Source organism: Pristis pectinata, chromosome 23 (genome assembly GCF_009764475.1).
Source record: "Pristis pectinata isolate sPriPec2 chromosome 23, sPriPec2.1.pri, whole genome shotgun sequence".
Taxonomy (NCBI): domain Eukaryota; kingdom Metazoa; phylum Chordata; class Chondrichthyes; order Rhinopristiformes; family Pristidae; genus Pristis; species Pristis pectinata.
The window spans coordinates 33171360-33184971 of record NC_067427.1 but is presented as its reverse complement, the minus strand read 5'-3'; the positions used below and the strand labels follow the sequence as shown (position 1 = coordinate 33184971).

Here is a 13612-nt window from a genome sequence, read left to right as displayed (position 1 = left end):
TCCACACACCCACCACTCTTTGTGTAAAAACCTTACCCCTGACATCCCCCTTATACCTTCCTCCAATTACCTTAAAATTATGTCCCCTCGTGTTAGCCATTGTCGCCCTGGGAAAAAGTCTCTGTCCACTCGATCTATTCCTCTTATCATCTTGTACACCTCTATCAAGTCACCTCTAATCCTCCTCCTCTCCAAAGAGAACAGCCCTAGCTCACTCAACCTATCCTCATAAGCCATGCTCTCCAATCCAGGCAGCATCCTGGTAAATCTCCTCTGCACCCTCTCTAAAGCTTCCACATCCTTCCTACAATGAGGCGACCAGAACTGAACATGATACTCTATAAAGTGTGGTCTAACCAGAGTTCTATAGAGCTGCAATGTTACCTCGCGGCTCTTGAACTCAATACCCCGACTAATGAAGGCCAACACTCCATACGCCTTCTTAACAACCCTATCGACCTGTGTGGAAATCTTGAGCGATCTATGGATGTGGATCCCAAGATCCCTCTGTTCCTCCACACTGCTGAGGGTCCTGCCATTAACCTTGTATTCTGCCTTCAAATTCGATCTCCCGAAGTGTATCACTTCACACTTATCCTGGTTGAACTCCATCTGCCACTTCTCGGCCCAGCACTGCATTCTATCAATATCCTGTTGTAATCTACAGCAACCTTCTACACTATCCACAACACCACCAACCTTTGTATCATCAGCAAACTTACTAACCCACCCTTCCACATCCTCATCCAAGTCATTTATAAAAATCACAAAGAGCAGGGGTCTTAGAACTTCTGCTGAAAGTGGTGACACTGGTGGGCTGGGCAGTGAAGAAGGCATTTGATATGCTTGTCTTCACATGCCAAGGCATTGGGTGCAAGGGTTGGGATGTCATGTTGCAGCTGTACAAAACATTGGTGAGACCGCTCTTAGCAATAGAGAGAGTGCAGAGAGATTCGCCAGGATGTTGCCTGGGGAACGAAGGGCTGTAGTTATAGGGAGAGGCTGGGCTTGTTCTCACTGGAATACAGCAGGCTGAGGGGTGACTGGACAGAGGTTTATAAAATTACAAAGGCCATAGCTAGAGTCTTTTTCCCAGGGCAGCAGAGTCTAGAGCTAGAGGACACAGGTTTAAAGTGAGAGAGGAAAAATTCAAAGACTATCTGAGGGGTAAGTTTTCCACACAGAGTGTGTTGGTTATTTGGAATGAGCTGCCAGAGCAGGCAGATACAATTACATTTTAGAAGGCATTTGGACAGGTAAATTAATAGGAAAGGGGTGGAAGGATACGGTCTAACACAGGCATCTGTGACTAGTGTCGATAGACATCGTGGGACATCAGGGCCCGTTGCTGTGCTGTAGGATTCTATGGTTCTAGTTTCTGGAATGAGGCAAAATGACTTGGAAATTTCACTGCAAAGTGCACTTGCACATTGTAGCACTGAAGCAGGCAACACCGAGCCATCAGGTTTCTTGGCATTAGTATTGGTTTATTATTGTCACTTGTACTGAGCTACAATGAAAAGCTTGTCTTGCATACCGATCGTAGAGATCAATTCATTACACAGTGCAGATACATTGAGTTAGTACAGAGTGCATTGCGGTAGTACAGGTAAAAACAATAACAGTGCAGAGTAAAGTGTCACAGCTACTGAGAAAGTGTATTGCAGGTAGATGATAAGGTGCAAGGTCACGACAAGGTAGATTGTGAGGTCAGAGTCCATCTTATTGTTCAATAGTCTTATCACAGTGAGGTAGAAGCTGTCCTTAAGCCTGGTGGTACGTGCCCTCAGGCTCCTGTGTCTTCTACCCAGTGGAAGAGGAGAGAAGAGAGAATGTCCTGGGGGGGTGGGGTCTTTGATTATGCTGGCTGCTACACCAAGACAGCGAGAGGCATAGACAGAGTCCGTCTTTTCAGTGAACTTCTGACCTGCAGCATCGGGTGCCTGAAGGACCCTGTTGCTGGACAGTACCCCCAGTATCTGCTGGTACCTTGAGTCATTTAACATCACCACCCATTGTACTTGGAAGTGAAACTAAAACTGTTTCAGAGGAGCATAACTTGAGGAGCGTCTCTGCACACACTGTCAAGTAACTCTGTGTGATATGTACAATGGTGGAGCTATTTGCTGACAATTTGATACTGATTTTCTCTTTCTCTTTTTGCATAGAATTACTTCCGTGATGCATGGAATGTGTTTGACTTTGTAACTGTACTGGGAAGTATAACTGATATTTTAGTCACTGAACTGGCGGTGAGTATTTCTACCCTGTTTGGAGCCACTTGAGGTGAAACAGACTGGGTTCTTGCACTGTTTGTATTTGTCTTTTAACCTTGTCATAATTGATAAGAAGCAGCAGGTTCATGCTGACATTTACATGAAGGCAATTGTCCCCCACAACAGCTGCCCTTTACACAGGAGACTGGGAGTGGGGAGGTTGGCTGCAGACTTGAATTCCAGGCTTATTTTGCTTTGAATTTATTAACCATTAAAGAAAATCCCAATAATACTTGTGGTTGTGGAAAATGTGATGGAAAAATGTGACCTCACCCTCTTGGTTCACATACTTTACCATCTGCTCTGCCTTGCACCAACCTCCATCCCCCACCCCTTCCCATTCCCAAATTCCTGAGCAAGGAATGTATTTGGACAAACTGATTGTGCCAAAGGCAGCGTTCCCGTTTCCTCAAACGGCTGAAGGCAAAAGACTGGGAAAAGTTACAGCTGGTGGAAGTGACACGTGCTTCCCCCTCGGAGAGCTGGGCTTCCCATTTACTTCCGTTTCCAAGGGTGAGGATGTCAGATCAGTTTCACTGCAGGATTCCCAGCACAAACGCATCTAGCTTTAGGTGGACTCATTCTCCCACCTTGCTTCCATAGAACAAAATGAGGGGAATGATGCAAAGGTCTCCTCCTCAGGGGCCAGACTGTGGCCAGTTGAAGTGAGCTTGGTGCTTCAGATTCATACAAGGTATCACAGCAGAAGAATCTCGGGATGATTTGATGCTGTCGACGTCCTGACCCACATTAAGGCACTTCTCACTGCAATGGAAAATAACACACTAAAAACTGTAAACAAGATGCTGGAAATGATCCTTTGCTGGTGTTAGTGATTGGGTGCTTAGCATGCTTCAGTAAGATTCCACTTTCTAACACCCAGAAAAATTTAATAGAATGTTTGTCTGTTAATATTTTCAGTGAGAATTTCCAGCTTCATTAGTTGATTTGTCTTTGTTTTAAGGGAGAAGCTGCTTTGTTGTCACATGCCTGGGCAAACTTTCATCTCAGTGGGCACCCACCACTGTTCCACAAACTCTGAATTTCGATCATTTTGTATCGGTGCTCCACAACTATGATTTAGTCAAAATTACAATGAGTTTTGAAAGAGAAATCGTTGGCACAATATGTCCAATAGAAAGACGCGTTGTTAGGGAACCACTAGTTTTCAGCTGGAGGCAGTTGACAGTGAGCCATTTCCTGGGCTTCCATTCACCAGGGAGCTGCTCCACTGGTAACAGCCACAAGGTTTTGTCAGTATGTTTCCACAAAACAGGTCGATATTTGTTGGCATCATTTCCTTTGGCCCTGACTGCCAGTTGGGAGCTGTCCAGAAATGCAAGCCAAGTCCTTGTCTGTACTTGGCCAGGACCAGATTTCCATGTCCCTGGAGAAGAGGCCTCAGTGCAGAGTAGCAGCGATAGCAACCTCACCTTTACTGAAGTCCTAAGCTGCTGCAATGGGAGGGTAAACAGCAGGTATTTTCCACCCTGGTTGAGGAACCTGTCTGTATCGGGTTTCCTCCCACATTCCAAAGATGTACGGGTTAGGAAGTTGTGGGCATGCTATGTTGGCGCTGGAAGCGTGGCGACGCTTGCGGGCTGCCCCCAGAACACTCGACGCAAAAGATGCATTTCACTGTGTGTTTCGATGTACATGTGACTAATAAAAAAATCTTGCATCACTAAGGCTGTGTTAATCTGCCGGCAACGTGCTGCCCCATATTATTGGTGATTCTAATCACCCTGTCTATTTACAGAGCTAGGGATACATCCCAGCCCGATTAACCTTATCATCTGACAAAGCGCGCTCATGAGTGATTTTTCTCACAATGAGCTTTTGTCCATTAGACAGCCTGTCGGACTTTAAAGAAATTGTAAGCTCTCAGGTCAGGAGTGAGTGTGCAGTGAGCTCCACAAGACTGCTGCAAGAACGTGAGAAATCTCTCCCGCAGGCCAGCAGGTCTGGGGGATACCCTTTCCCCCGGGGGCCTTGCACTGTGATTCATTATACAGAGTCTGTCTTAGGGGGGTACCGAAGAGCCAATCTGTCCCAGCACATACAGACGTCACTCAGCAACCAGTCGGAGACTGGCATGGATGCCTGTTTGTCCACTGGGGAGTCACATACAGTATGGGAAGAACAGAAAAAATGCATGAGGTAATAAAAAGAAATACAAGGGGGCAGCACAGTGACACAGCCAATACAGCCGCTGCCTCACAGCTCCAAGAACGCAGGTTCAATCCTGACCTCCGGTGCTATCTGCGTGGAGCTTGCACGTTCCCCCTTTGACCATTGTGGTTCCCCCTGGGTGCTTTGGTTTGCTCCCCCATCCTAAAGGTGAATGGGTTGATAAGATAAGATTTCTTTATTAGTCACATGTACATCGAAACACATCTTTTGCGTAGAGTGTTCTGGGGGGCAGCTCGCAAGTGTCGCCACGCTTCCGCTGCCAACATAGCACGCCCACAACTTCCTAACCCGTACGTCTTTGGAATGTGGGAGGAAACCGGAGCACCCGGAGGAAACCCATGCAGACACGGGGAGAACATACAAACTCCTTACAGACACCGGCGGGAATTGAACCCGGGTCGCTGGCGCTGTAATAGCGTTACGCTAACCGCTACACTATTGTGCTGCCTAACAACACTACTGTGGTTGGTAGGTTAATTGGCCACTGGTGTGTAGGTGAGTGGGAGAATCTGGGTGGGGTTGATGGCAGTGTGGGTGTAGAATAGAATGAGTTGGGGAATGGGATTTCTCTATAAGACTGCACAGACTCAGTGGGTCGAAACGGTCTCCTGTGTCGTAAGGAAACATGGAAAAGCCAAAATTGTTGGAAAATGCATGGTTAGTCAGCAACTGAAAGAGAAGGGTGGTTTCCATTTTGCTTGGTACCCCTCGTCTTCAAGTTTTGGGTCATCTGTTCTTGATTTCCACTGCCACATGCCTGTCTTAGTTAAGAAGTAAAATTGACAACATTGGTCTGCAGGCATTTGTATTTTAAGTGAGATCAAAACAACCTCTGCCAAATCATTGCGTGGAATTCATTTGCGCATTACTGAAAACGTTTGTTTGCACATTCTGCAGAATGGGAAAACAATTAGGATGTCCATCAGGTGATACAGCTGGGTGTATTGTGTGCTGTTCAATCGTTAATTAGTTGTTGATACGGTTCACTAACATGACCCTTGAAGTTAGAGTACCTCCTGATTTCTTTCATTGTATCCAACCTACATGGAAATTGTATTGTTTATTAGTCTGAAGTAAATGATAAACAATACATTTATATTCATGAAATCAAAAGACATTTATTCCAATATTCATTTGTTTGTATATATTTTTAGGAGCCACAATTCTAGATTCAATTACTGTGAATAATCATTAATTACTGACAATTAGCAGGAAACAGATTGAAATTAGATTACCTTCTTTTATTATCCCTTACATTTGTGGCCTATTTGTATGAGGGTTCCTTTGGTTAAGTTTTCTGAATTAAAACAATACCCTTCCTTTGTGAAGCCACTTCCAAGAGGTGGGATACAGTAGCTTGTGTTGGCAGGGCATGCACGATCACCTATAACTTGCCATAGCTCATGATCCACAGCTATTATTAGCATGCTACTTGACTATGGCAGCATCACAGTCAAAGTTGATCTGATGTCAATGCCCAAGGAGTTTGTCATTCTGTTTGGTTTCCACCTTCCTTCCCTATTTCTCAATTCATTGGAACACAATTCCACTGTTTCTACGTTTTGTGGGGCTCACTTCGGGAACAGGGCTTCACTTGGGAGGAAGGCAGACTGACAAATGGAGCATAGCACTCAGAGACCCCATTTACCACGCATTCTGGTTTACCAGTGATTTAAACTTATGTGCCCAATCCCTGATCAACCCTGCCACTGAATGACTTTCTACCTCAGTAGCAGTGTGTGCTGTAAAATGCACCCTTTAACGTGTGTAAAGTAAAATAGATTACTCAAATATTGCCCAGGTTGTAATAAGAGTTAGTGATTTAATGTGCCCTCTGTGCAGTAAAATAATTACCTGGATAGGAAGTGTAATGGGGAACCTTGTACTTCAATAAAGAAAAATCATTTTATCAATGTGCTTGAGCTACTATAAATTGTTAAAAACTTGATATGATTTTCAGACCTGTGAGTTTTATATATTGGGATTATTCAACTATAAAATTATTATTCAACCTCAGAGGTTGCCACGGTTGAATAAAAATTGTTGCTCCTTAATTTTGTATTGATTTGGTGGCTCTCCAATATGTCCACATTCTGATTTTTTACGAGGTTGTGTTTTTAGCATGGCTTTCAAGGTCATGAGTTCTAACACTGATTCGCCGACTGTAATATGATTCAGGTGATGGTGTGCTTTTATTTTACCAGGTTTAGTTTTGCTCATCTGATTTCTCACTTCCTCTTGTTTTTGTTCCTTATTTTCTCCAACGGTCTGCTGAATCACATCATCCAATCAACACACAAATGAAAACCATGTCTCCGTCTGTATGTTCTGCACCTGCTGCTCACCTCCACACAAACAAAATCTTTCTTTGCATATTGCCAACATCAATCACCCATGAACAACATCAACATGTAGCAACTGGTTGGTTTCATCAATTTAAGAAATCTTTTGATTGCAATTGTATTGCTTTATAATTTGCTTTTCTTTTTAACTTGGTGCTTACAAAAAGAAGTGACGCTTGTTCATTTTGTCTGACTTTGCTATGCTCTGAGGTGCAAGAGTGTACGGTATCCATCTTAGTAGCTTCGACCTCACAAACTTACTGACCAGCTTCAGAGCGTTTCATTACTGGGGACTTGGAGCTGTTCCCTGAAACCTTGGACTATAATTTTATTAAAAGGTTCATTTAAAATGGGGAAAGAAAAGGTAAATCGGAAGGCAAGCAGTGTAGGAAAGGAGCAAGGCAGAGAAATGGCACAAATGTTTTTGCATTGCAAGAGACTTGATCACTAATAATAACAAATTCACCTTTAAGTGTCCATAACCAGATTAGTGAGTTCAATTAACTTTTGCTTTTGTATTAACTTCAGATAAATTTTAACCAGTTAATTGGCCTGATTTTATTAAAGAAGTTGGGTTGGAGGAAATACTGACTGTGTTGAAGATTTAGAGGTGATCCACTCATTAACTGAGGCAGTTTGAATGCCTGAGCTGCTTTAATCGCTCACATGAACTTAGCTCTCTCATACAACTGATCTTCCCGAGTAGTTCCCCTGTTGGTATTTATCCATATTGGCCACTGAATCTCTCCAGAGAAACACAGCAAAAATTCTAATGAGATTAGGTGTCTCAAATTTGCCCTGATCATAGCTCTTAAAATTGAAAGAAAGATTCAGAATAATTATCAATAGCATTTTTTATCAGCTTAATTCAGAGCAAATAAATTCACTAAGCTTGTGTGAAATACTGATGGATTGTGTTTCAACTAAAGAGCAAATCTCAGCCTGAGAGAAAGAGCCCCAGTGCCAAGTTGATCATATCTATCCAGTTTTCTATATCAAACAGAGATAAAATGGATGCTCATCTATAAGAGGGCAGGGAAGAAGCAACATTGGACCTTCGTATAACTGAGGCTTTATTAAGGCAGGGCTATTCATCTGAAGCCTTGAAGTAACCTCAGGTTAACTCATGTTTCTATCCAAGAGAAAATGTGGTGAGTTGGGTTGTTCACATTCATTGAGAGGCAAGGATGAGGTCCAGTCTTTGAATGAAAGATCAGACTGCATCAGGAGAGAATGTGAAGTGTTCCCCAGTGATTTCACCCCTGCAGATGGTCCAAGCTGTACCAGGGCAGCAGAGTTGTGCAGCTGCTGTCCTGCAGCTCCAGAGACCCCAGTTCATTTGTGACCTCCGGTGCCGCTGTGGTTTCCTCCCACAACCCACGGACGTGTGAGTTGGTAAGTTAAACTGGCTGCTGGAAATTGCCCCCAGTGTAACTGGGTGGTAGAATTTGGTGAGGAGTTGATGGGACTGAAATGGAATTATTGCAGGATTAGTGTAAATGGGTGGCTGATGGTCGGCATGGACTTGGCGGGGCAAAGGGCCTGTTTCCGTGATGCATTACTCTATGACTCATTGATGGTGGAACTAAAAAGCAATGGATGGCTGCAAGTGAACAGTGTTACTGGATAGTTGGATCACAGACGATTAACAAGTTTTTGCAGTGTTTTCTTCCCTCATCCAATGATGTCATGTTCCACCTAATGAGGCAGTTTTGCCCTGAACTATCACTGGCCATTTGCTTATCCATTTAGGCTAAAAAAAAACTAGCTGACTTTTCAGAAATTCTGCAAGCATTTCACAGGATAATCAAGGATGTATATTAGGCAGGGATCCCACATGCCTCAGTCCAATAACAAACTAACTTCTTCCCTGAAGAAGCTAGAGGCTCTGCTGTAGGGCCTGAACAGTAATTACATGGATCCATTCGCCTGCAATGGAGCAAGAGATGATTAGGGAACTTCATTTCCCTTAGTCCCCCAGCTCCCACTGTATCTGACATGTTCTACGTCAATCAGATTTATCTTCAAGATCAGTTATCTAAAAGTGTTATTTTATTCTAGGATTGACACTGTTTTCTTGTCACTAATGGGGTGATTAACACATTTGACATTTAATGAAATTAGCCTCGAGTTAGCTGTATCCATTAGATACCATTTTTATTCCGGTCACATATTTCTTCTGAATGCCTAATTATATTTCAAATTCCCCAATGGAAATTCAGAGAAATGTATTCCCACTCAAAGTTTCAAAATTAAGTGATGTAAGATACCGGTACCAGGAGCACACAACCTTCTGTTTCCCTCTTCCCCAGGAATGAACAAAAAGGTATGATCTCTCGTTCAGTAGACTACAAAGAAATGCCACACCTGGCACTTTGTGCAGTCTCTTTTCTCCGAATCGTCTGCCAGCCATCTACAGCAGAATTCCCCTGCCCTTTCATTGCAGGATTAGAACCAAAGCCAGTTATCTGTCCCTCATTACAACTGGAAGGGTTCAGGCAGATTCCTCCATTCTTCAGTCAGATGTCTTTCTCACCACTCCAATTATACCCCTCCCCCCCACCCCCCGACACTAACTGAACAAAAACTCAACTCTCTGTGGAGAAGTTAAAACAGGAAAGAACACCCGAAATCTGAACTTGTTTCCCAAAGAGTACTTCAAACTGTTTCTAAGAGCACCTCAGGACAGATTCAAATTGTGAGTGCAGAAATCTAGTGCTGCTGACGGGAAGTTAATGAGAGAAGGGAAAACACACTGATAAAAAATCTAAAGGCTCTAAGTCTGTAGAACATACACTCTACTTCTATTTAGTTAAAGCTAGACAATTGATTTGGATATTTCAACTTCTGTTGAATTGAAAATAGAATTCTAGACAGGTGAAGCATGGTCTAAAGTATGTCTTAAGCTTGTCAAACAAACTTTAAAAACAAATTCCCCTCCATGGATGCTGCCTGACCTGCTGAGTTCCTCCAGCACTTTTTGTGTATTGCTCCAGATTCCAGCATCTGTGGAATTTCTGGTGTCTCCTTAAAAACAAATAAGGTGTTCTGGGTGTCCAAAAGATCCAGTCAGAATAAAGGAAATGTGCGCTTGGAGTCTGAGGTGTCAGGATTGCATAATCCTTTGTCTTAGCTATGTTCAGGATTTGGATTCTATAGGAGAAACCAAAATCTAATTATGAAGAAGCAAACGATCAAGGAACCATTTTCATGGTGAAGGCTTTCCCTTCATTTTATGAAGTATGCATGATTGTCGATTCTAATTTGTGTTCACTTTGTGTTTTGTGGATTATTTTACTGTTCCCCAGTCCAGTCCTCCTGTTAGTTCTTTTGCAGTTCAAACCCCAGTGTACATGTCTATCCATTCCTTAAACCAAAATTCTTGCTCATACTTTGCCCAAGTAATTCCATTTTTGCTGTAAGATGAGGACAAAGCCCGTTTTCAACATGTCTTTGTATGCTGATATGGAAGTTTAACAACTGTCACACTCTATGCTTTAAGTATTGAAATGATTCTCTGAGGCACCAGCTTACTTAGAAGACAACAGCGGAGCTGAACAACCATGTTTTGTCCTATAACTCCATGATGTTTTTATCCCAACAATGCTCCAATGCCAACATTTAGTCGCTAAGGGTCTGACTGGGCAGGAGAGGGTTAAATACATGCATGCTTCAATCCCACTGCTTCTACGTCGCAGATGCTTCCTGCATAGAAAATCTTGTTTTATATATGTACATACTTAGGTGCGTTTGAACTGTATCATCTTTTTGGATTTAAGTCATCTGTCTGTGGTTTCCACGGCCAAGCCCTCTGATCAGCAAGTGAACAGGTACAGCACAGGTTAGCAGGGACTAATGGATCTGAAATGACAACTGAGTCTATAACAGCTCAGTCAGTTTGTTGTAGCCAGTTTGTTATCACTCAGTTCAACGAATGGAGCTGAATGAGATGGGCCCTACACTGGATATCTCCAGACATTCACTGGATGTGACAAGACCGTTTGGAAAGCCATAATCCAGAAAACCCTGTAGAATTTGACACCACCTTAAATGGTTGACTAATCCAATAGTAATAAACATAATCTTCTCAGCAATAATTTTGCCCTTAAAGATCAACGCTGCTTGTGAACCCAGATGGTCAGTGACACGTGCGTTGTCCGGGAGATGGCCCTGTTGTATGAGTTGATTTTATTAAAACAATTAAGTATGAAGCTACCCAAGAACAGTTGTTTCACTCAAAATTCTACATTTGCAGCTTCTAAATACTTCCTAAAAAGCATAACAAGAACTCTTCGACACCTGCTGAAGCACAGAATGATTAAAAGCAGCACAAGTTCCACCCTAACCCTTTGAGAGATGGGGAACCCATCTTATTCTTACCCATAGAACCCATCTATAATTATTCTCTAATTATTAAGTATTTTTCTATATCAGTTGAATTTAGAACAGCTTTTGCAAAGTAAGTCCAACCCTTTCCTGCAGGCATATGCATCCTTGGAATGTGGGTGTGATTAGAACAGCCATTTAAGATCCACCAAATGGTTGCTACTGAGGGGTGAAAGTCATCTAAAATTCAACTTTTCCAGATGATTTAGTGCAGCCTCGTTCAAAATCCAGAGACACAGGGGACTGCAGATGCTGAAATCTGGAGGAACAAGCAATCTGCTGGAGGAACTCAGCAAGTCAAGCAGCATCTGTGGGGATGAGAGGAATTGTCCTGATGCAGGGTTTCAACCTGAAATGGCAACAATTCCTTACCACCCTCACACGCTGCTCAACATGCTGAGTTCCTCCAGCAGATTGTTTGTTTCTTCAAAATCCATGCCATTTCCCGGGTCCAGGATATGATTGTGAGTTAAACTAGTGTTTCAGTCAGTTTGCTCGTGTGATAGCTCTGGAATTCACTGTCTGCTTTCAAATGTGAAACTAGTGCTGGTGCTAAATTTGCCACAGCAATAACCTGCACTGTCCCCAGCACCAGGATTGCAATGAAGTGCTTTGAAGAGGTCAGTAAGTAGATGCCTGTTCACACTTGCACCATTCATGAACTGCGACAGTTTAACGTTTTGAATTATTCTGTACTTCAGTTTGCTACAAAGTGTTAATTTTCCACAGGTGCAATGACCAAATGACTGCTTTTCATACATTCATTGTTAGAAATCAAAATGTAACATTCCCATTTCTCCAGACAAAAGTGGGAGTGAAACTGAGGTCTAATGTCAGTGGGATTATTAATAAAGAAAAGAAAAATCCTGCCCTTAGCACTGCTGGGTAAACAGTTAATATTATCCATAATTATACGAATAAGCTATGAAAGCTTAATTTACATATATAAATTGGAATAATTACTCTTTACTTAGAATTGGAATATGCCTAAAGCTTGTGCTCATGATTCTTTCTGTTTCATCACCGATACTAATGCCTTCTGTAAATTTTCTAATCCAGAAAATTGCCCTTAATGTGATCTTAAGGTAACAATCGAAAAAGAAACTTTTGTCCAAATTATAACCGTTAAGGAAGAAATAAAAATCTTAAATTGGTTACTCATTTGCATTTAACCTCTGGAAAATAACCAGTTGAGATAATGTTTCAATTAATGAGCAGATGTTGCAAATAAAATGTTACACTGTGTGTTCCTTTAAAGGACATTGTATGAGGAACCCCAGAATTATAATGACATGGTTCTGAGTGTTGACAGTTACCATATCTTGTACACTTTCCTTTCGCCAGGATAACTTTATCAATCTCAGCTTTCTGCGGTTGTTCAGAGCAGCACGTCTCATCAAGCTCCTCCGCCAGGGATACACCATCCGCATTTTGCTCTGGACATTTGTGCAATCCTTTAAGGTGTGTCTCAGAAAATTGCGGTAACCAGAAACTATCAATACGTCTGTCCTTAAAAGCAGGCATTTAGAATAAGAAGTGTGGAAACCCACATAAACCCAGCGATGGGCTACAGTGAAGGAATGGGGTGGGAATTGTTCAGTTTCTCAGTCATTTTATTAGTTAAGTGAATCATTTGGTTTCTAACCATGCACTCGATACTGCTGTTGCTCAGTGATGTAGCTCTCGTTGTGTAACTGTGCCACCTATTGGTTAGCAGTTGCAGTTTGTCCGGTACAAAGAGCAGAAACAACTGCCAGTGGTGGCTTAAGTGACCTGAACATTTGACAAAACCTACAATTGTTTGTAATTATTTGACAGGAGGTGAACAAGCACTTCAAACTCACTTAATGAGCGTAAATAGCAGTGTGCCATGTAAATTTCACAATCTGTTATTCTGAGCAATCAGGGTGACTGGTTGAATTAAACTATTGTTAAAAGTAATTGACAATAAAGAAAGTGACTGCGTCACTTTCGTGAGACGTAGGAAATCTCAGTAGGCCCTTGTCACAGTGCATTGACTTCCAGAACAGATCGAGACAGCACATATCGAACTGGGAGAGCAGCTGATCCTTGTCGGGGTATACCTTGATGGTAGTGCTTGTTAATGCAATACCTTGGCACCAAAACTAGCCATGTAATCAAACACTTGGCGGTATTAAATGTCTCTGTAATTACAGTGAATAAAGTTCACTGGAATGAACAAATAATCAGACCGTAGGTTCCCTTTCCCTTTGGAGACTTGGATTTAAAAGCCCCTTGAGTAGAAGCATATTTTTCAACTGAAATCAGAGGCAAAATGTCAAGCTCCTTCTTCATGTTGACGTTATCTGTGATACAAAAAAGAAATAATTTTATTTAGTATTCCTGATATTTTTGCATGTTTGTTTTCATTCACGGAAGTGTGAGTCAGATGTT

At 42.3% G+C, this 13612-nt stretch overlaps 1 protein-coding gene across 1 annotated transcript in view; it reads left to right on the top strand.

Moving 5' to 3' along the window:
* cacna1ba (calcium channel, voltage-dependent, N type, alpha 1B subunit, a) overlaps positions 1 to 13612 on the top strand; it is a 645315-nt gene that overhangs the window by 559272 nt on the left and 72431 nt on the right. The window contains 2 exon segments of the mRNA XM_052037346.1: positions 2169 to 2252; positions 12542 to 12658. Coding sequence (XP_051893306.1) covers positions 2169 to 2252; positions 12542 to 12658 — 201 coding nt within the window.